This window comes from Electrophorus electricus, chromosome 13 (assembly GCF_041902795.1).
Source record: "Electrophorus electricus isolate QZ-2024a chromosome 13, ASM4190279v1, whole genome shotgun sequence".
NCBI classification, from domain to species: domain Eukaryota; kingdom Metazoa; phylum Chordata; class Actinopteri; order Gymnotiformes; family Gymnotidae; genus Electrophorus; species Electrophorus electricus.
In genome coordinates this window covers 16760373-16782083 of record NC_137509.1, presented here as the reverse complement: position 1 = coordinate 16782083, position 21711 = coordinate 16760373, and the positions used below count along the sequence as shown (strand labels likewise).

Here is a 21711-nt window from a genome sequence, read left to right as displayed (position 1 = left end):
TGTTAGGTTCATTGTGTTTGGTTTAATGTCTGGATGTTTGAAAGCCTTCGTTTGTTAGCCTGTTTTGTTATCCTAGCCTTCGTGTTTCCTAGCCTCTGTTATAGCCTGCTTCCCCTGTTTGCCTTCGTGTGTGTTTGTTTGTTTGTAATGTATCCCCATTAATCTCCGTGTTGGCTCTATGACCCTGGACTCCTACAACGACTCTGATATTGTATTTGCCCATAATAAATCTCGCGCTTCTCTGCACATGCGTCCTTACCACTCACCGTTACAGTTTTAGTAAATCTATGGCCTTACAAATGAATATATCCTGTAATGGTACACTGAATAGTCCTTTCTGGTTGTCTAATACTGGCTTTGAATATCTGGGTTTGACTGTTACTGCTGACCTGAGGCATATATATAAAGCCAAATATTCTGTTTCGTTGTAAAAAAAACCCAACAATCTGGAAACCAGTTACATTTTTTGGTAGAATTAATGTGATGACTAAGATGAATATTCAGCCTTGAATGCTTTACTTGTTCCAAATTTTTCCATGTTATCTCACCATTATATTAATTTAATAATATCCAATTACATTTGCAAAAACAAAATACCCCCTATTAAAATTTTATTTCTGAAACAAATCAATTGGTGGTGCATCTTTGTCCAATATGAGGTTATTTCTGGTCAGCTCTGGTCAGATGAAACATGAAATAACCTAACACCTCTACCTTTCTTTTATAATTTTGATAAGATACCATATTTACTACACAGCGTTTGTCTTGCTTGTCTTGAGTGATGCAAGATTTTATGTAAAAATCCCAAATTGCTTGTCATTGTGGTCCATTCTCTCTGAATCCTGATGTGGCATCACACATTAATCATATCAGTCTTAGAGATTGGATGTCAAGGGGTCTGATAGATTTCTCCAAACAGATAGATCATTGATCTAATTTGGTCAGATCAAAGAATCCTTTGGCAGAGTCTGTGGTATTTTCAAATTAAATATTTTTTTCAGTTCATTAGTGAAGACTAATAATATTAAACTTATTCATACAGAATTTAGAAACAGTTTGCTTCTCTTAGTAATTTAAAAGGTAATTCCAAATGATATACCATTTTGTCTAATTTGGACTTGATATATTAAAGTTAATCTGGGGAAAAGACCTTGATTTGATTTTTAGCAACCAGGAATGGATGACTGTAACTAACAGAATCTTCCCTACACCTACCTCAGTGTTCAATAGCAAAAGTTTTAATTATTCACAGAATTCATCTTACCTCACTCAGCTTTCAGAAAACATTCCCTAATATATCAAAAATATTTTAAATGTTCTGTGGATATAGATAGTAAATAGCATGTATTTTGGTTTTGCAACAAAATACACAGTTACACTCAGTAAATGTGTCTTTGTGTTTGTCTTTTAAATTTTAGAATTTACTTAGTCAAAAGATTTGTTACTTTTATGATTCAAGCCAGAGATCCCCTCTATCAAGATGTGGTTAAACAATTTCTGCATCATAACTCAGAAAAAATTGTAGTAATGTGGTCTCCTTTAGAGTTTTGTTTGCAAAAGGTTAAATAGCTGTTTTATTTATATATTACTTTGATCATTTGACTTTGTTCATTTGCACTTTGTAAAACATTTTCTGGTGTTTCTTCTTATATTTTTTATTAGGTTCTGAATGTTACACTGAAAGCCCTACTTCCTATTTATGTTTGTGTGTAGTGGGAACACTTCACTCATTTCTCTGTGTAATGTTAACCCTTTATTTTCTTTTGTAACTTAAATAAATTAAAAATAATTTAAAATACATTTATAAATAAAATAAACAACCAAAATTGTTCTTATAGTTGCCATCATAATTTTGGTGACATAAAGAGACATTATTTATGAACACTAAAGATTAGTCTGCTGCATTTTAATCACTTTAATTGGTTGTTTGTTTGTTTTTTAAATTCTTTTATTTTTATTTTTTTTTTAGCAGTTGCAAGGAAGGGCAAATTTGCACAAATAAAATGCATCAAGTAAGGCACATGGATTAAATACATTTCGAAATATCAGTAACAACGCTCTGCACATTGCTGTATAACTGGACATTTTTACAGATTCACAGACTTTAAAATATGAATTAATATAAGCAACAGAACTTTACAATTGTTCAACAGAGCAGCAAAAGAGAAGTCAAAAGAGAGATTACAAACTGTTCCATAGCCTGAGCACAGACCATGCACACACAAAACACACATCAAACACACCAAACAAGAATCACATATAACTGTTGACTGTTGTCTTTGTTAGTGGGTTAGTGGGCTTAATATGATATATTCCAACATCATTCTACTCAACAATACACCTATGGGGACACATTAGTATGCATTAATTTTACATAATTAAGATGAAAATCATTTAACTATTTTTATTCCCTATCATACTAAGAGATGACTCAAGATTCTGTCTGAGAGGGACTTCTAATGAAATACTGCAATTAATTTCGAATAAAATGAAAATGCCAATCTTTCATATATATATATATATATATATATATATATATATATATATATATATATATATATATATATATATATATGAATAGCTTTCAAACACTCCCTAAACTGTTGGAAATATTTCCAGTAGTTTAGGGAGTGTTTGAAAGCTATTAAACAGCTTGTCCTTAAATGAACAATGATGATTCTATCAGAGCAGGTCAGTGAATGTTTGCCTTCCACCGACTTCCAACTGAATGACACTGTAGGAGTCTTTAAAATACATTTTAAAAGATTTAAAATAAACCACAGTTACCCCATCCATCATGAAGCTCATAGTGTTCTCTGTCTCTGTCAAAACTGAGTGCAACACACAGAAAAACATAGGGTGCGACCTCTGTACCTGGGCTGGTTCCCTGTGCTCTGCTTCTGCTGTGTGGAATGGGTGGGGATCAGACATCAGTGCTGATGGCTCGTGTATTGGTGTATGAGTCTTTGGGGCTGCATAGAATCAGCATGGGGCCCTTCAGTATGGCCAGTGGTGCCAGTGTTCTCATAAAGACCCGGCATGAAGGCCAGTTGCTTCCCTCCATTTCGAACATTGCTGGTGTAGTAGGGTGTGCAGTTAGGGCAGTAGCTGTGAGATGGGGTTGGCTCATAGGGCAGTACCAGCGGAGTAACAGCTGCCCCATCCATAGCTGGGGCACTGCATGCGTTACAGGCAAATTGTGGCTTCGGGGCCCCTCGGGGCCCCTTGTGCCTACTTCAGAGTCATTCCTCTTACAGCAGTAATACTGATCCATCCACAACAGGGAGAATGAAGAAAGTAAAGAGAAAGTTTGATTCCACTCCATATTTTTTTCCAATACTGCTGAACTGAACATTTGAAATGAAACATTTTGTCTGAGTTTAAATAGATTTATCTTTATTGAGGATGACTAAATGAATACTATATTAACAGAATATGTGAAGTAAAGCTGTATGAGTAATTTGAATGTATAAAACATAATTCTTAACAGCATAATAGCACAATAGCATAACATCATAATTCTTACTGAACAGCATCAGACTAAACATGTAGTTGGAAAGACGGTGTTTACCTGGAGTTGACAGTAACAGAGCACCGCAATGATACACAGGGGTATCACAGTGGCGAGAATTCATCCAGTTATGACAACAGTTCCAGCTGTCATCCGACCAAATCTCCATCAACCCCTATACAAGAAGAGAGAGGTAGACACATAACAGGAAGGGTAAGCGAGAGGTAGGGAAGTGAAGATTAAATGGAGATATGCACATACACATTATTGGCTCCCAGAAAAACCTTATTTCCATAGATAAACATAGATATTGTTCCTTTGTGGTGCAAAACACAATAGCCCTTATTCATCATCATTTCATACAAATGAGTGCAGATTTGACTGCCACGAAAGTAGCATAAGCTACTCTAGGTTTGATTTGTGAAATTGTTGTGCAACATCAAAACAGCTGATTTAAGTGGAATTGATTAATAAGCTTCAACTATCTAAAAACAAATGCTGGCACACTGGTGCCTCATTTATATATACCAAAATAGGCAAAGGGATTGCCCTGAATTACTGTCATATATATCATTTTTGCATTAAACACACCTTGAGTCATGCAACTGTAGCATTGGTAAGCCAAAAAGGCATTAAGATGACTTAAAATGGAAAGGGTATCATTACTATTATTATTATTATTAATGTATGCATGTGTAGTGTGAAATGTTAAAGGCCAGAATATTATATATGTGAGGCCTGTAGTATCTGAACCAAAACAGGATAGAAGAATCCTTTTTTACAGAGTTGTTTCAACTGCTTCTTCTTTGAAGGTTATTAGAAGGACAGTATAATTGGCTGATTACCAAATTAGTAGCCATCGTAGTCCAACATCAAACTGAACACACACTTCCCACAATGCAAATCTAAGGTGCATGATTGACATCATGCCAGTATTAATTTAAAATAAACAGAGTAAAAATAAAAATCTATGTTGTAAAAACAAGAATAAAAGTTATTTTACCACTAGGCTACACTATAAAACAGAAATTCTTTTCCACTTCCTGCACATCAGAAAGTAGTATTCTGACAGACTAGAACAATGAAGAGCACAAAACTAATATACTTAGTAAAAGGATACGAAATGTACAAAATAACTGACCACATGGGTAAAAAAAACACAGGCTTAAATACAAAAATTAACTATTAATTCTTTAATTAACAAGACACAGGTGAATTTTATAAGGGGCAGAGAAATAAAGTAGGAGATGCCAAAACCAAAACAAGGAAGCAGATGTAACAAAGACCAGGAAAAAAACAAAACAGAAGACGTCGCCAGGGAGGGGGCGATCAATATTTATCATGATATATATCAATATAATTGATTATGATAAATAATAATAGAAATTATGCTGTCAGTTTGAAGAGTATCATGATAATGACTGAGGCCTGAGTCAATGAATGAGGCAAACATCTAAAATGTTTGTATAGGTTAAAAGAATAAACATATGGATCCCTGGAACATTTAAGTACTTCTGTATATTGAAATAAAGTAATATTAATTATGTACAGGTCATGTAGTAAAATTAATGATATACTTTACATTTCTAAAATAAATGTAAAATCTGCATAAAAAGTACAAAATGTAAATATTGTAATCCAGTTATTGTGCTACATCTGTGCTTATTATATCTTTGAAACTGCACTTGATTGATTATTTTTATTGTCACATGACAAGTGGTACATGCATCTGGTACAGAGGTAATTCAGCTCTGTTGTAGCACAATATACATATACAGTGAACAATATACAGTACAATACACAATATACAATATTTAGTGAAAGAGAATCATGGAAAATCGCACAGTATTTTCATCTATCACAGGATTATTAGTTGTAGAGGAATTAACAGTAGTAACTCTTGATACTAATTTCAGGTTATTGTTAGGTACAGAATAGTCTTTCCCACATGTACGATTTTAAAGAAGCTCCTGAGGACATGCATGTTGCTGAAATCGCCAAAGTATGAACTTTGAGGAAGACCACACTTAGGGTGCCATTTGGGACTGTATAAATTATCTATGTTCCTTCAACTTTTGTTCATGTTTTAATGTTTCTGACAATAGCCATTGTGATTTAAGTAGTTATTTGGGATTACAACAGCAATGTTGGAGTTTGGCAGTGATGAAATGAACTGAAAGTAGCCTATGTGACCAATGCATATGATATAATTCCTTCCCAGACAGTTCTGGTCATGCTGTAAAGTTACATTACAATAAAAATTAATCACAAGTTAAACATGGGCTATGTGCTTACCTGTTTCCTCTCCATGTGTACACTTCTTGAGTAAGTGTGCATTCAGAAATATGCATCATGGGGTTGGGGTCAGGGGGCATGGCATACACATAGGTTAAACTTAATGTGCAAATTAACTGAATTATTTTGTGGTTATTCTGAACATGTTTTATTTGAGAACAGTGCATGCTTTATTTAAGTGCTTTTTTGTGAATTAGCAAGCAATATTTCTGTGGAGAAGAAAGTATCACCTGTCTAAATGTATTTTACTTCCAATTTAGGCAGGAGTTTAGTGCTTAAAAGGCACTCCAAGTCTTTCGCTTGGGAGAGAGGAGGGCAAACATGGACTCTGGTACTGCCTATGCTGTGCAAGGTTTTTAAAGTCTGTCTTACTGTTTGAAGCCCCAATGTTTTGTCAGTAAGTAGAACAAAGAAGGCACTAAAAATAATGCTAAGAAGAACCCCGTATGTTTTTTGTTTGTTCGTTTGTCCTGGCAAGTCGATGGATCCGCATGCATGGTTTTTCATTTTGTCTCCTTTAAAAAAAAAAAAAAAATCTAAAAATACGCTGAAGGCATTGACTCCTGAGCTTTCTCTCACCTCCATTGGTCACCCCATTACCACAGAGTGTTATGTCGGCCGAACCCCAAGCACACTACAACAGCCAACATGCTGTTCATAACTCGGCTAACAATGCAACCAATCATACATATTCCTTCAGATCCTCATCACTGGAATATTGACATCACCTGTTTCTCTACATTCGACTGTATTTAGACCTGCCTAGAACTTCCCAGTATTGTGAAGTATTGCCACTAGTATCTACTGTGCATACCGAGCATTCTTTTCTTGATTTCTCTCCTGTGTATTGGTTTTGTTTTTTTGCTCTTCTGTCTTCTGAGTTTTGCCTGCCCCTTTTTTGGAATAGTTTACCTGGTTTATGATTGCGTTCTGTTTTTTTGACTCTGATTGTTTACCTTAATGATTTGGATTAACCCTGTCTTTGTTTTCCTGGTTTTGACCCTGGCTTATTCACCCACCATGTTCTTAAGAGGACTTTATCGCTCAATTTAAAGCCATTTTCGATCACCCACATGAGGGAAGAGCATGTGGAGAAATGCTTACCAAACTCCGCTAAGGCAACCGTTCTGTGTCAGACTATGCCTGTAAGTTCCATACCGTTGCTGCTGGTACTGGGTGGAACGATGTGGCCCTGCTTGTCACTTTCCGTAATGGTCTGAATACAGAGGTACTGCATGACCTGGCTTACCGAGTTGACGAGCTCAACCTCAATCAGCTTATAGGCCTAGCCATCTGGCTTGACCGTTTTCTGTGAGAACAAAGACCAACAGTACCTGCTTAACTTATACCACTCCTGTAACAAGAGAAGATCCCAGACAAGAGAATGAAGCAGAGCCCATGCAATGTGATTCCTCTCACCTGACTGAGGAGGAGAGGAGACGCCATTTCCAGGAGGGACTATGCCTGTACTGTTGGTCTTCAGGACATATTATCAGGGAGTGTCGTATTAGACCCAACAAGTCTGCTTCCTTGTCCCATAGAGGAGGCATGGACTCCAAACCACTTGCCAAGGTAGGGATCATACCCCTCAAAAAGATGGTAGTGAAGTAATTTACAGTACCTGTCTATGTTCGGGCTCACACTCCGTCCTCTCTGTTTACAGCCCTAATTGACTCTACATCCATGCATCAATTATCACAAACTCTACCAGATATCCAGAAAATATGCATACCCAATACTGCTTGTCCCTGTCGCCCTAGAACAGCTAAGAGAAGCCAAATACTTCACCCAATTAGACCGCCGTAGTGCATACAACCTGATACAAGTGGAAGACTTCAGTACCACCAGGGGTCACCACAGGGTGTGGCATAACTTTGCTCGCTCTGCCTCTTGGCACCATCTGTCTTCCAAGCATTTATCAATGACACACATAGGAACACATAGGAAACTGTAATCCTGTACATCGATGACATCCTCATATACTCATGGGATCTGGAATCTCACATATGACATGTCCGGTCTGTTTTGAAGAAACTCCTGGACAATGGACTGTATGTGAAAGGAGAGAAATGCTAGTTCCATATCACTATTACGACCTTCTTGGGATATGTAATCAGCCAGGTTGGTATCACTATGGATGACTGTAAGATAGAGGCCATTCTCACTTAACCCACACCGACCACAGTCAAGAAGCTCCAGAGTTTCTTCAGCTTTGCGAACTTCTACTGACGCTTCATTAGGAACTTTAGTCCTTCTTCCTGGAACGACAGCGAGACTTGTGTACTTCAAAGGGACCGATATACTTAGGACCCAATTTGCGACATGAACCCAGTTTATGGAAATCCTGCGTAGAGGGCCATACGCGGTCTCCCAGATGATATGCGGGAGTAGTTCCTCTATGTCCATCCGCTAGTTCCTTATATCACTGGAGTGCGTGTTCGATTCACTGGTACGTCTCCTCCCATACCCTCTTGCTGCATTGCATCCATTCATCCACAGCGGGGATATCAGTCCTAAATGAGGTCCACGGGGCCATCAGGGGCTGGTAGCCTAGGAAACACTCAAAAGGCATTATGCCAGTGGAGGAAGGATGGTTAGCCCCCTCCAACCAGTGCCTCCATTCTTCTAAAGCCAGTTTGATGGCTAACAGTTCACATTCTCCTATTCCATAGTTACGTTCAGCCAGGTACAGTTTATGGGAAAAATTCTCTACAGGGTGTAGTTTGGAAGCCTCATGTCTCTGAGATAGAACAGCCTCTACGCCTATGTTCAAGGCATCTACCTCCACCACGAACAGGATAGACGGGTCAGGATGTCAAAGAGGGGAAGCAGTGGTAAATGCTTTCTTTAGCTGTCTGAATGCTCGCTCTGCCTCTTGGCTCCAGCGGAGCTTTTGGTCGCTGCTCCTTTCAGGAGGGCTGTAAGAGGAGCTGGTTATTATTACAGCAAGCTACCCCATAGGCTCAAAACCATGACACAGTAAAAATATTGCTGTAATGCTACTAGACAGTTGATGACAGTCGTGGTCTAGTGGAACCCAGAACCTCATCCCCTCTCTTCAAAAGGCAGAATTGTTGTCCCAGAGTGCAATGCTGATGACCAGAGGACAAACTTGGACTGGGAGCACTGGAAGAGTGCTATCAGAGGTATCAGAGGTCAATTCCATTGCAACTACTGTCCTATTATGCCTCTGCATCTCCTCCCCTCCTGAAATCTACCCAATAACACACCTTGAGAATAACGGTAACAAGTCACAATGACATTTATGTTTTGTTGATTGTGAATAAAAATTAACCTATTCACCTGGTCTCTGTATATACGTGTTGCATGGTTTGTGGTCTCTTCTCAACATGTTTCAAAGCACACTATGGTTTAAATTATACTACTGACAGTCTGGGATGTTTTGACTCCTGCAACTAAGTGATCTAGACAGTGTGAGCTGCAGCCTCCCTGCCTGCATACTGCATCACTAAAATCAGAGTCTTTCAAAGTGAGGCACTCCATGACCTGGCCTCCTTTTTTGGAGTCCAAGCATTAAATTATATACAGCAGTGAGAAATAATGCTGTTTAAAGAAATCTCCCATGCACTTTCCTGGACAGTGTCCAAGTTTTGTGTGTGTCTGGTGGTAGTTCAATGCACGTAACTAGTAATCATAAGGTTGCCAGTTCAAGCCCTACCACCACCACCACCACCAGGTTGCCACTGTTGGATCCATGAGCAAGGCCCTTAACCCTTATCTGCTCAAACCCGCAAACAAACACACACAAGATTTTGACCCAGTCCTCCTCAAGAACCCATCTATGTTATAGTACTGTATCTGCTTCATTGGAGGTGTGTGTGTGTGGTCACTCTGCTGCTGTGTTTCCTTCACTAGCTTCCAGTAGCAGCCTATATCAGATTTAAAACCTTGATGCATGTATACAAAGCCATAAATGGTCCAGCCCCTCCATACATAGGGTCAATGGTCAAAGCCCGATCTGTACCTTGAGTACTTTGAACCCTGAAGTATGGCTCAGATTGAAACACCATTCTTCAAGTCTCATGGAAGACAAGCATTGAGACTATTCTCTGTCCTGGCCACCAGAAGGTGGAATGAACTTCCTCTGACTGTCCAGACAGCAGAGTCCCTTACAGTCTTCAAATGCAAACTGAAGACCCATCTATTTGTGGAATATTTAAATTACAATGGACCTTGCACATATGTTGAGTTACTGAAACTCTAGTATTTATTGTAGGGTCTTCTTTGTTACTGCACTTATTGTCTGAGATAGAGCTTATACATGTTTTGCACTTGAATGCATCAGCATTGATCCCTGTGTTTCTACAGCATTCTTGTTTAATGGTATCTTGAAATGTAACCCACTGTACTAGCTAGGATACACTCTATGAGTAAATGACAAAGCAACTTTTGTAAGTTGACCTGGATAAGGGAGCCTGCCAAATGTTGTAAATGTAAATGTGGTTGACATTTGTGAGTGACATTTCATGAAAAACTCAAACCTAGTGCTGGTGAAGTGAGTATATTGCAGGAGAAAATGAATGAGGATGTTTAAACAACATTTCACAACAAAGCAAATTTCACATACTGTGTCCACTGCAAGTCCCCCAAACCACATAGACTTCACATACTACACCCTCTACACATTTCTGCATTAAACTGTACTTTAAACTGATCTTAAATGGGACTCTCTTGGGCTATTTATAGAGGAAACAGGTGTAATGGATTTAATCTTGCCATACTTCGAGGGACTAGAGCAGTCTTCATCAGCACTAATACTACAGACTGCTTTAATAAAAAGAGGACATAAGCATAGCTATTTAGAGAAGGATGAATGCTTACTGTACTAACAAGGCTGAGTTTGTAAATGACTAAGTATATAAACCTAGGAACATGGGTAACCCCTTTTTTTCTTGTGGACTGCATTCTCACAGTGTTGGCATACACAGTGATTCAAGTGGGCACCACATTTAATAACTGGTAAATTAAAACAAACAGTGAGTCAAGCTCAACGAATAATAACTCTCCATAAAATGATTAACAGATTACTTGTGGTAAATATAGCATGTGGTGTCATAGCCCCCATACCATTTTTGTATTCTAGACTTTTGGTAGCTAGACAGTATTGTAATATTCGGTAGAGTAAGATAATCATTTAAGATGGTTCAAATAGTGTCTTAGGCAAGTTAAGTATTCTCTTTATATGATCAAATTGCTTTGTATAGTGATTATAATGCTTTTAATTTGCTAATCTTCTATTGTATTTGCCACAGACATAAAACAAAGAAATTAAAATGGTGAGAACAGTGAACTTGAACTAGACAGGGGTGAAAAAGAATCACAAAGATGTGATTTACAAAACCAAGAAAAACATATTTTTAAAGATATAGCAGTAATATTTTAATGGACATCATACTAATTAAAAACAGTCAAATTTTGCAAGCTACATACACAAGTTTATTTTTGTCTATGGTGTTTGTGAGGGTGTGTCTGTCTGTATGGATGTTTATCATCTGCTCACTCAATTACACCAATGACTTTGCAGATCAATACACACATGCACATATATATGTCTGTTGCCATGAAACCAGAGAGACCGACCCAGTTCTCCTCGAGAACCCTTCTCTGTTATAGTAATATATCTGCTTTGTTGGAGGTTGTTCCCTGCATAATCTGCAGGGTACTGGTACCATGCCATCTCAGCAAGCTGTATAGAGTGAATGGTAAATACATTATCTTATAAACCACCAGAGATGATTAAACTGTTATGCTATGTCAAATTTACAGCAATTCATAATTTACAGTGAAAGTGGCCTAAATAAACAAGCAACTTTAAATCCTCCATTAGTTAAGACTATAATTAGCACCAGGTTTTAATGGATTTAATTTAATAATGGATGGAACTATCTTGCAGGGCATGATAGGGATCTTAAATGGGACTTTCTTGAGAGGTTTCTGATAAATCAGCAGTCAATTATTCATAGAAGAAATAGGTGTAATGTTCTAGGTTAGAATAAAGGGTGGAATTGTAGATATGTAAATAATACTGTAACTGTAATAAACTGTGGTAAACTGAATATCAAACATGAACAGAGACACTGAATGGAATAATAAATAGGTATATTAGAAATATATGAATGGGGGGCTAAGCCCCCCAGGATAATTGCAAAAATAATTAAAGAACCATCCATTAATACCTGCTGTGTGATAGTCAACGGTGTCACAGATTACCCAAATATTTAAATCTTTCAGATTCAAATTGTGGTTCAGTTATCAGGGCAGTTGTGTGGCAGCAGCACCTCTCTTAGGTCGTAACACACTTATATCTGAGTAATTTGTAGACGTGAAGGCATAGTTGAATAGGATATAATAAATATGAACTATTGAGATTTAAGATAATAATCCATGCTTATTATGCTAAAGAACATTTAAGGGGGACTATAGCACCCCTAAAACAGGCCTAACGACATGCAGGTATGACAAACGCTAAATGCTGAAAGATGTCAAGACAGTCCACACTAACTGTACAAGAGAAGAGTCTCACTAACCTGGTGGAAAACTACATATATATATATATATATATATATATATATATATATATATATATATATATATATATATATATATATATATATATATATATATAGCAAAGGTAGAAAACCAATACTCAGGTCGGTCAGAGGACAGAGTTCTAGGTCTGGTGCTGCAATTACAGACAGAACATGCACAAAACCCACAATGCATACAACAGAGAAAACAATACGTGTTCAAGCTTTTTTAGGAAGTTTTGAAAGAAACTTAATTAAACACACAATCTGAAGGACAATGATGGTTATGCGACTGTGCTGTCATTGCCTAAATGAAATTTGGTGTCTACAAAAATTCTTTGGGTGGGACTCCAATGTCCTGTGTGATTTAGTCTTCTAAATCCAAACACGGTAGTAGAAAGATGATGAATTGGCTAATAGGATGTTCCAAAAGGAAATGGTTTAATTGGTAGAGACCAGAAAATGTGATGGCTCTTCACTCACATAGTAACACGTGAAAAGGGTATCAGTCAATTATCTAAAGAAACACAACATAACCATGACTAGTTTATATTAAAAATGTAAAAATACACACATTAGTCCACCAGTCACAGCACACAATCACTCACCACATCCCATTCAGCCTAATAAGCCTAACTTACTAATTATTAAGCACATGTTTACCATTTCATATTCAACTATTTATCCCCACATGCTCTCACTGGCCAATGTTGATTTAGCCGTATTGAAGACTAATGCTTGGATGTTTTCTTCCATCCAAGAAAATGTATTTTATTATATTGAGAATCTTTTGCACTTTTATTTTAGTAAAGCTAGTATCACTAAATGTCATTCCTAACATCAAAAGTGCTCATGATAAATGAAATCCTCACTGATCATAGATTTAATGTACTCTGTCTAACAGAAACATGGATCAGACCAAATGAGTATATAGCTTTAAATGAAGCATGTCCTTATACAGCTATGTATAAGAATTTTAAATTCTTTTTACTAACATAAACAATGCAGCCAGTAATAAGAAGCCTAGCTAGCCTCTTCCACTAATTAGTATCTATCGGCCACCAGGACCCTATTCAGGATTTATTAATGAGTTTGCCGATATCCTTTCTAATCTAGTCACTCTATTAGAAAGCGCTATTATTGTTGATTTCAACATTCACTTTGATAGTGCCCAAGATAGTGCCTCTGAGATCATCCTTTATTTCTATATTAGAATCAATTGGTTCACTCAGTGTATTAGAGAACCCACACACTCTGGTGGAAATATGCTTGATTTAGAACTGACATACAGTGTAGACATTATTGCTTGATCTGAGTGAAGCATTTGACACTACAGATCACAACATTTTACTAGAGAGACTCAAAAATGTTGTTTGGATTAGGGGATTAGCCCTTTCCTGGTTTAAATCTTGTCTATCTGGTTGCTACCAGTTTGTTAACATAAATGGAGACTTTTTAACATACAACAAAGTTAGCTATGGTGTCCCACAAGTATCTGTTCTAGGGCTTCTACTTTTTTCTTTATATATGCTACCTCTAGGTGACATTATACATAAACATTGTGCTAGTTTGCACTATTACGCTAATGTCTCAGCTAAACCAGAGGACATATAACATTTTAGTATTATTGAGGAATGAATAAAGGATATCAGACACTGGATGTTGAGGAGCTTTCTCTCACTTAATCCTGCCAAAACAGAGGTGCTTCTATTGGGTCCAGAGACAACTAGGTCTTCACTCCATAATTACTCAGTGAACCTCAGTGGTCTACCAATCACATCTTCTCTAACAGTTAAAGCTCTTGGAGTTATTATGGATCCCAGTCTCATTCGAAACTCATTTAAATAATATTTCTAGGACTGCCTTTCTCCACATCAGGAACATTTCAAAGATTAGGAACAGTTACATTTACATTTATGGCATTTAGCTGACGCTTTTATCCAAAGCGACTTACATGCTTGACTTAATATGACTAAATACAACTTGAGGGTTAAGGGCCTTACTCAGAGGCCCAACAGTGGCAACATGCCAGTGGTGGGGCTTGAACTGGCAACATTCTGATTAAAAGTTGAGAAACATACTCTCCTCACATGAAAAGCTAGTCCAAATATTTATCACTTTAAGATTGGTCTACTGTAATTGCTTACTATCTGGCTGTACCACTAAGTGTCTAAACAAGCTCCAGCTAGTTCAAAATGAAGTAGCCAGAGTTCTTACTAGAACTAGAAAATTTTATCACATTACTCCTACCTTAGCTATGTTCCACTGGCTCAAAGTAAAATTTTGTATTGATTATTAAATACTTCTAATGACCTACACAGTCTCAATATTTAAGGCTAGGCTGAAAACCTATCTGTACACTCAGGCATTTTATTAATTTTACCCATCTTAGGTAAAGCTGTAAATATGGGGGTCCGTGGGCATTGAGAGTTGTGGTAAATTAGGATGTTATGATACTGTCACTCCACATCTCTTTTGTCACTCAAGTTTGTTGACTGAGAGTGGTGGAGTGCTAATGTTCCAGGGTGTCTCATGCCTGTGTTTCCTTCTGGCTCTTTCCTTTTAGCTGTGCTGCCATAGCTAGATCTGCTGGAGTCCATCTTTGCACATTCTAGTTCCCTAATTTACACACCCTCATACCTGGACATGCCTAATAATATATTCTTCCTTACACCTACACCTACCCCTGATGCCATGATGTTACTGAGCTTAAACTCATCTCAGCTGCCATGGCTACTCCAACCACCCCCTGATGTCCCCTGCTGTAGCTCACCACACCTTCAGACTAGGACTTCTAGAAAACCAGACTACCCATTAATTGCTTATTTTTTCATTTTTTATCATTTATTTATTGTTATCTTTCACTACTTATTCTGCTCCTTATTGTTTATATTGCTAATATTGCAGTGTTCATTGTCAGCCAGAGGATGATGGACCCCCTCTTTGAGTTTTGTTTCTTCTCAAACTTTCTTCCTCATGCTCTAGGGAGTTTTTCCTTGCCACTGTCACCCTTGGCTTACTCACTGGGGACTTGGACTCGTGAAGCAGTAATAAACAGATATAAGAACAGGTTGAGTGAAACATATAATTACATTTTGTTTATTTATCTGATACTTAAAGGTAGCGCTGGGATCCCATATGAGCAAGGAGGATACAGCAGATAAAATACAAGCAATCAAATTAAGATACTCTGTATGAATTATAAAATGACATGATCTTAATTAAAAAAACAACAAAAATATTAGGCAGTTAAAATGAGCAATAATTATAAAAAAACAACAACAAGGAAAGAAAAGGAAGAACAATTGCATCAGTAGGCCCTACGAGCTTCACCAAGCACAGTCAAATTATATACACAAACAATTCCCACAAATATCAATTACTACATCATTACAAGATAAATATTGGGACAATGAAGTTAAATGGGTTATTTTTATTAATTTTTATATGTTTGGAAAACCGTGGTCCAATTGTATTACAGAACAAAAGATGACCACGAGATGAAAGCATGGAATGTATTGAATATAGATGTTTTCAATACAACATAAATCAATGCTCTTTGGTAATTTATTTTGTTTCAGCTAAATGTAATGTACTGGGACAAATGAATGACAGGGGATTCTAATTGGTCACATATTCCAGATTGTAAATGTGTGGGATTGTTTGCGTTTGAAGACTTGTTTTCATGAAAAATACGGACTGGTTATGACATACAAATACCAATACAAAAGAAAAACAGGAAAAACAGTGTAAAGCAAAAAGATTGTTATTTAATGAAATAGTTTGTGTGCTTTCTTGTGTGTATATCTTAGACATAAGGATGTCCTAGGGAATAAACAGTTCTAATGAGAAACTGTTCATATTTTTCACTCTTACTTGATGTACTCTGACTATACAAATACCAAGCCATACTTTTTCACGATGTCTCTGAGACAAATAACAGGAACTACAAATGGCTACACAGTACACATAAATTATGTCACAAATAATTGGCACCACACTGCAAACAAAGATTAAGAGAATCTTGACAGCAGCAGTGGACACTAAAGGATGTCCCTATTTCAGTCCAATCATATTGTCCTCTATGGCCCCAGGATACACTGAGTGAGGGGGATCCAGCTGTGCTCAGCAAAAACCTGCTGTCAGGTTTATGGATGCTCCAAGGACACTTTAGCAGCTTCAGTTATTATAGATCACAGTGCTTCATGCAGTTAATAAAAGGAGTGGAGTCTTTCTGATCACTATTCACACCCTGCTTATTTAATATACTGACAAGGAATAGCTAATCTATGAATCCAAACAAATATTCCTTTGTTAGTTAAGTTTTAATTCCAATGCACTGGGATTTAATTGCAGGTTTATCAAGCAAAAACAAAACTTGCATGAGTTGTGAGAACAAAAGCAAACCAAACTTTAGCACCAAGTATTGTAGTGTTTTAAAAGGACAGGTTCTACATTACAAACTCCAAGCTCCTCCATTCTGCCATCGTTCAACGGAGCCAAACAGTATATGCACATAAAGTCTGGGATAATACTAATGCAGCTCTAAAGAATCTCAGTCTTAATCCTGGTTACCTATCTGAAATACTTAAAAAGCAACTTATAAGTCTAACTCAGCAAAGTAGCATCAAATGCATCATATTTCCAACTATTATTTTCATTCCACAAACAAATTGGGTTGTGCATGCACTACAGACTGTCGGAATATCTCCGAAGCACCTCTTCCAGATTAGTTTATTACACTGATCTAAGCATAAGGAGGCAGTGAGGTGAAAGTCTTTCTACATTATTAAGATATGCATTTCCTCACAAGGCACAAGAGCCAAAGGTGGCTCGGGGGTGTTGGGGGAGGGTGATTTTAAAAATCAGAATTAAAAGCATCCCAAGCCCTGAACCTTCTACCTCATGAAAGTTTTGATGGACTTCATTCATAGCCTGTAATTTTATTTATTTATTTTTTCAATGTATCATATCTATCATCCCCTTAACAATATTTTACATCACTAACCATTATAACAGATAGTCAAGAACAGCATTCTCCCTCCATCCTCATCAAAAAGCACTCACCTGCATTGTGTAAGGATGACACTTACCTCAATCTGGGATCGCTGCATAACTGTCAGAAGAGAACAAAAGGTTGAAGAACAAAGGTGGAATATAATTGGACTATTTTCTTGTTGAGCTTCCTGCACAGTTCACCATTTGCCAGTCACAGTTTAGAGGGATTGTCACTATCAAAACTCTTATTCAACTCATTACACAATAACAAAATCCTTTGGAAGGTGAATTTGATATGTTACCTTAGTCAATAAGCAGCCTTTGTTGCTCCCAGTATGAGTTTCCTAGTATGAGGACAAAGAATCACAAAAAGTTGTTCATTAAATAATACTTCACTGAATGTTCACTGAATAATCCTTATTTTCTGTTATAATTAAAATTGATTTCTCTTTAGCAATTATAAATCCCGTCCTTGACCTGACACATACTAGAGTCCCTATAAATGATGTAAAGTAACATTAATTATATATGCATCTCATAGTATCTGTGAGTTCAGTTCACCACCCTGGTTTGTGTTGTAATCAAGCATCTATCTCATGACCTGAAACAAAATCTACTTTAATAGCTGAATATTTAAGATATTTTTCTGCCACAATGGCTTGTTTAAATCCTTTCTATTTTAAGTATGTGTTAGAACTTTGAAGCAGAATTAATGTGAGAAAAACAGACAGCTTGATGTTACATGGTGACCCCCACCATCACCATCATAGCAAATACTTCCCACCAGACGTCTGATTAGGCAAAGTTGGGTCATGTGCACATGCGTGTGTAAGTGCAGTATCACCATCACACACTTCATAGGGCCTGGCTTCAATTTGCAAACTTTAATCTGCACACTTCATATCAAGAATCTTAGGCCACCCTTAAGCAATATATATGCCAAGAGCATAATTCTTCAGAGAGCAGTGTGACAGACCAGCCAAACAAATAATAACATCCACATAAACAGTAGTCCTAGCAGCGTTACTGTCTGAGAACTATATACGGTCATAGACTAGACCATCTGTGTGAATGTCTTGTATGTTTACAATAGAAAGCACATAGTTCCACGTCGGAGCCACAGTAATTGTGCTGCACGCAGAGATAATATTTTAGTGACACATATTCTACTGTTCAAACGTATCGGTAACCTTTATTTGGACTAATATTGACTGTGAATGACATCCAGTAGGCCCAGTAACTACCACTTACGGTAATCATGTATAACTTGAGGTAATGTCTGGGGTACTTTAATTGGGGATTATATGTACAAGATTTGTATGAAAAAATGACGGAGAGCTGTACCATATACCAACACCGCAATACATTTACAGAAATCCGTGCAAACGAGAGCGATTATAAACCGACTGCAATATGTAAATAAATATCCCGATGCCAACAGACTTTTCAGGTCGGAATGAACCTTATAAAACCACTTTTAAATAAATGCCTAATACTTAGGATAGATTCCGTGATAAGATTACCTTGAAAAAAAAAGGGGGGGGGGGGGACCCGCTTCTTCCCCAGTTTAGTTTCTAGAATAAGAGTGAAAGTTATTTTCCAAATAGCTGCAGTTCGACAGCCTCTATCAATCTGTGATGGGTTGTCTAAATATTTGCTTCCTTAGCAGAAAATGCAAACTGTCCGAGTGAGGTACTTCTGTTTTCGACACGAATCGCTGTCACCTCATTTGTTGCAAATGTGATTCTTTATGGTCTTTTTCATCTCAGCGACGTTGTGGGGATGTATAATATTGCATACCAGAGCTTGCAGAGGAATTAGTATCATTACCCAGATTGCGGCTCACTGACCATTGTATTATACTATGAGCGCCCGGTGGTCTCTAGGGAGAATGCAACAATCTGAGCGATGATACGCTCACAGAAGAGTTCAGGGCATTAACCGACGTTTTGGTGGTGACAAAAGCAAAAATTTCTTCACGTTAATGTCGAGTCGGCCAGAGGAAGATGCCCCCTTTGAGTCTTGGTTCCTCTCAAGGTTTCTTCCTCATGATCTATGGAGTTTTTTCTTTCCACTGTCGCCCTTGGCTTGTTCACTGGAGGCTTGGACTTGAACATTTGTTAAGATGCTTTGTGACAACACCTGTTGTAAAAAGCGCTATATAAATACCTTTTGAATCTGAATTTGAATTTTTCATATGAACAAAAACGAAATATGCCGTTTGAGAGATCAAAATGCATAATCTTATAGGCTACCGAAAATAACAATCGAGATTCCACATCCATAGAAATATTTCAATATGAAAAGATCTAAAGTAGGTAGGCTGCGTCGAAAGCAGGCTTAATAAAAATTTTATTTCAAATGAACGCCCATGCAAGTTTACCAAGTGTATGTGTACAACGGTCTCTCTCCACATTTCTGATTTTACTATGTATCGCACGTCTCTGCGCAAAGCACCTCACAAAAGTTCAGCATTCCCCCCCCTTGACCATTAGAACAATAAATAAAAAACTACAACAACATACATTCAAGTCTCATGAAAGACAGGCATCAAGACTATTCTCTGTCCTGGATCCCAGATGGTGGAACTTCCACTGGCTGTCCAAGAGAGCAGAGTCTTCAAATGCAGACTGAAGACTTATCTATTCATGGAATATTTAAATGTACACTTATGGCATTTAGCTGACACATTTAAGTCACTTATAATTATGACTGAATACAGCAATTGAGAGTTAAAGGCTTTGCTCAGGGACCCAACAGGGGTAACATGGTGGTGCTGGAACTGGCAAACTACTGATTACAGGTTAAGTACTTTAACCACTGAGCTATCACTGACCATAAATAACCACTAATCCTGCTTCCATTGATCCTGTGGTTGCTTGATATACAGCTTATGCTTATTTTGCATTTCTTCTTGGCATCAGCATTGATTTCTGTATTTCAGCAGTATTCTCTGTATTTTAGCAGTGTTCAAAGGTATCTTGAACACTAACCTGTACTGCATAGGGCACATTCTATGAGTAGATGACAATGCATTTTTGTAAGTTGCTCTAGATAAGATTATCCGCTTAATGCCAAAAATGTAAATGTAAAATCATATATTCCTGATTCTCCATAGGAGAGCCAAGATGGCAAAACTCCACCTGCTCTTTCCATCACACATGCACACTCCTTAGAGCATTTGCACACCTACACGCACAAACACATTCTCCCCTTACTCACACACACACACACACACACACACACACACACACACACACACACACACACACACACACACACACACACACACACACACACACACACTAAATATCCATTTAATTTGTTTCACCATAAATATACTGATTGTTGTTGCTACAAGTAGCACCTGCTTTAAAAATGTATTCTAAAGTTTAGTAAAAAGGGCTCTGCATATAGGATCCTATACACCAACACAGATCATAAAGCATTCAACAGTCAAAATAAATAACAATGATGTAAAGACATGGAAACTTATTCTTAAGGTGTTGCTGTTCGCAGGGTTTATCAACTGCCAACTACTTTAGTTAAGGTCAGGGTTTGTATCTGTTCCTGTTTAGGGGTTTGACTAATACTGATTAACTAGGTCTACTATTATTAGTAGTATTATTAAAATCTGTTAACATTTGAATCTATTGTTTTCTGAATCTATTATTCTTAGGCTCCATTTACTATGCTTTGAATTTTATATCTCGTAAGTATTTCACCTGTTTAATTGTAATTAGGGTTTCAGGGCTACTTTGGATTGAGGATCAAGGTAAGTATATTTCTGCATTAATTATCCCTCTCTTTGTTAAACTGTTATTGGGAATATTGACCTCTGTTTTCACTTCCCTTTCAGGTTATTAACATTCAGAGGAACATGGATTGTACCTGAACATAGTTCACATCAAATCAAACAACCTGTAGCACAACAATATTTACAATAACAGTAAATAGAAAAGAATGAAAAGAAAAAAGTATCTGTACTATTTTCTTAATAGCTTCTTAGATCGGTCTTCTTTCAATAAAACAATAAAGCTCTGTCCAAGCACGTAAGTTCCTAGTTGCAGGAATGCGTTATCACACGTCAAAAGCAGCTAGGCATGACATCCGTGTGGTTGGCTCGCCATCTGGTGTCCTCGGTGTGCATCAGCCGCTTCGGTGCGCAACGCCCATGATGAGTGAGAACACAGGAACCGACAGAATTACATCACGCCGTTAATGAAGACAATTCACAATCATTTGCAAATTATTTTTACAAGCATTTAAGTTAATTTTTCTTCTCAAAAATTTTGCAAGCATTTATGTTTGTTTTTCTTCGCAAAAAAACCTATATTTTTCTCTATCTTGCGTGGTTTC

The 21711-nt window shown here is 37.3% G+C and overlaps 1 protein-coding gene across 1 annotated transcript; it reads right to left on the bottom strand.

Moving 5' to 3' along the window:
* Nucleotides 1-2628: 2628 nt before the first annotated feature.
* fam163aa (family with sequence similarity 163 member Aa) lies at nt 2629-5265 on the bottom strand. Its single transcript, XM_027014752.3, is given in 4 exon segments — nt 2629-3008; nt 3010-3233; nt 3236-3265; nt 3572-5265. Coding segments are annotated over 4 exon segments (432 nt in total). The 5' UTR covers nt 3665-5265; the 3' UTR covers nt 2629-2923.
* Nucleotides 5266-21711: the final 16446 nt, after the last annotated feature.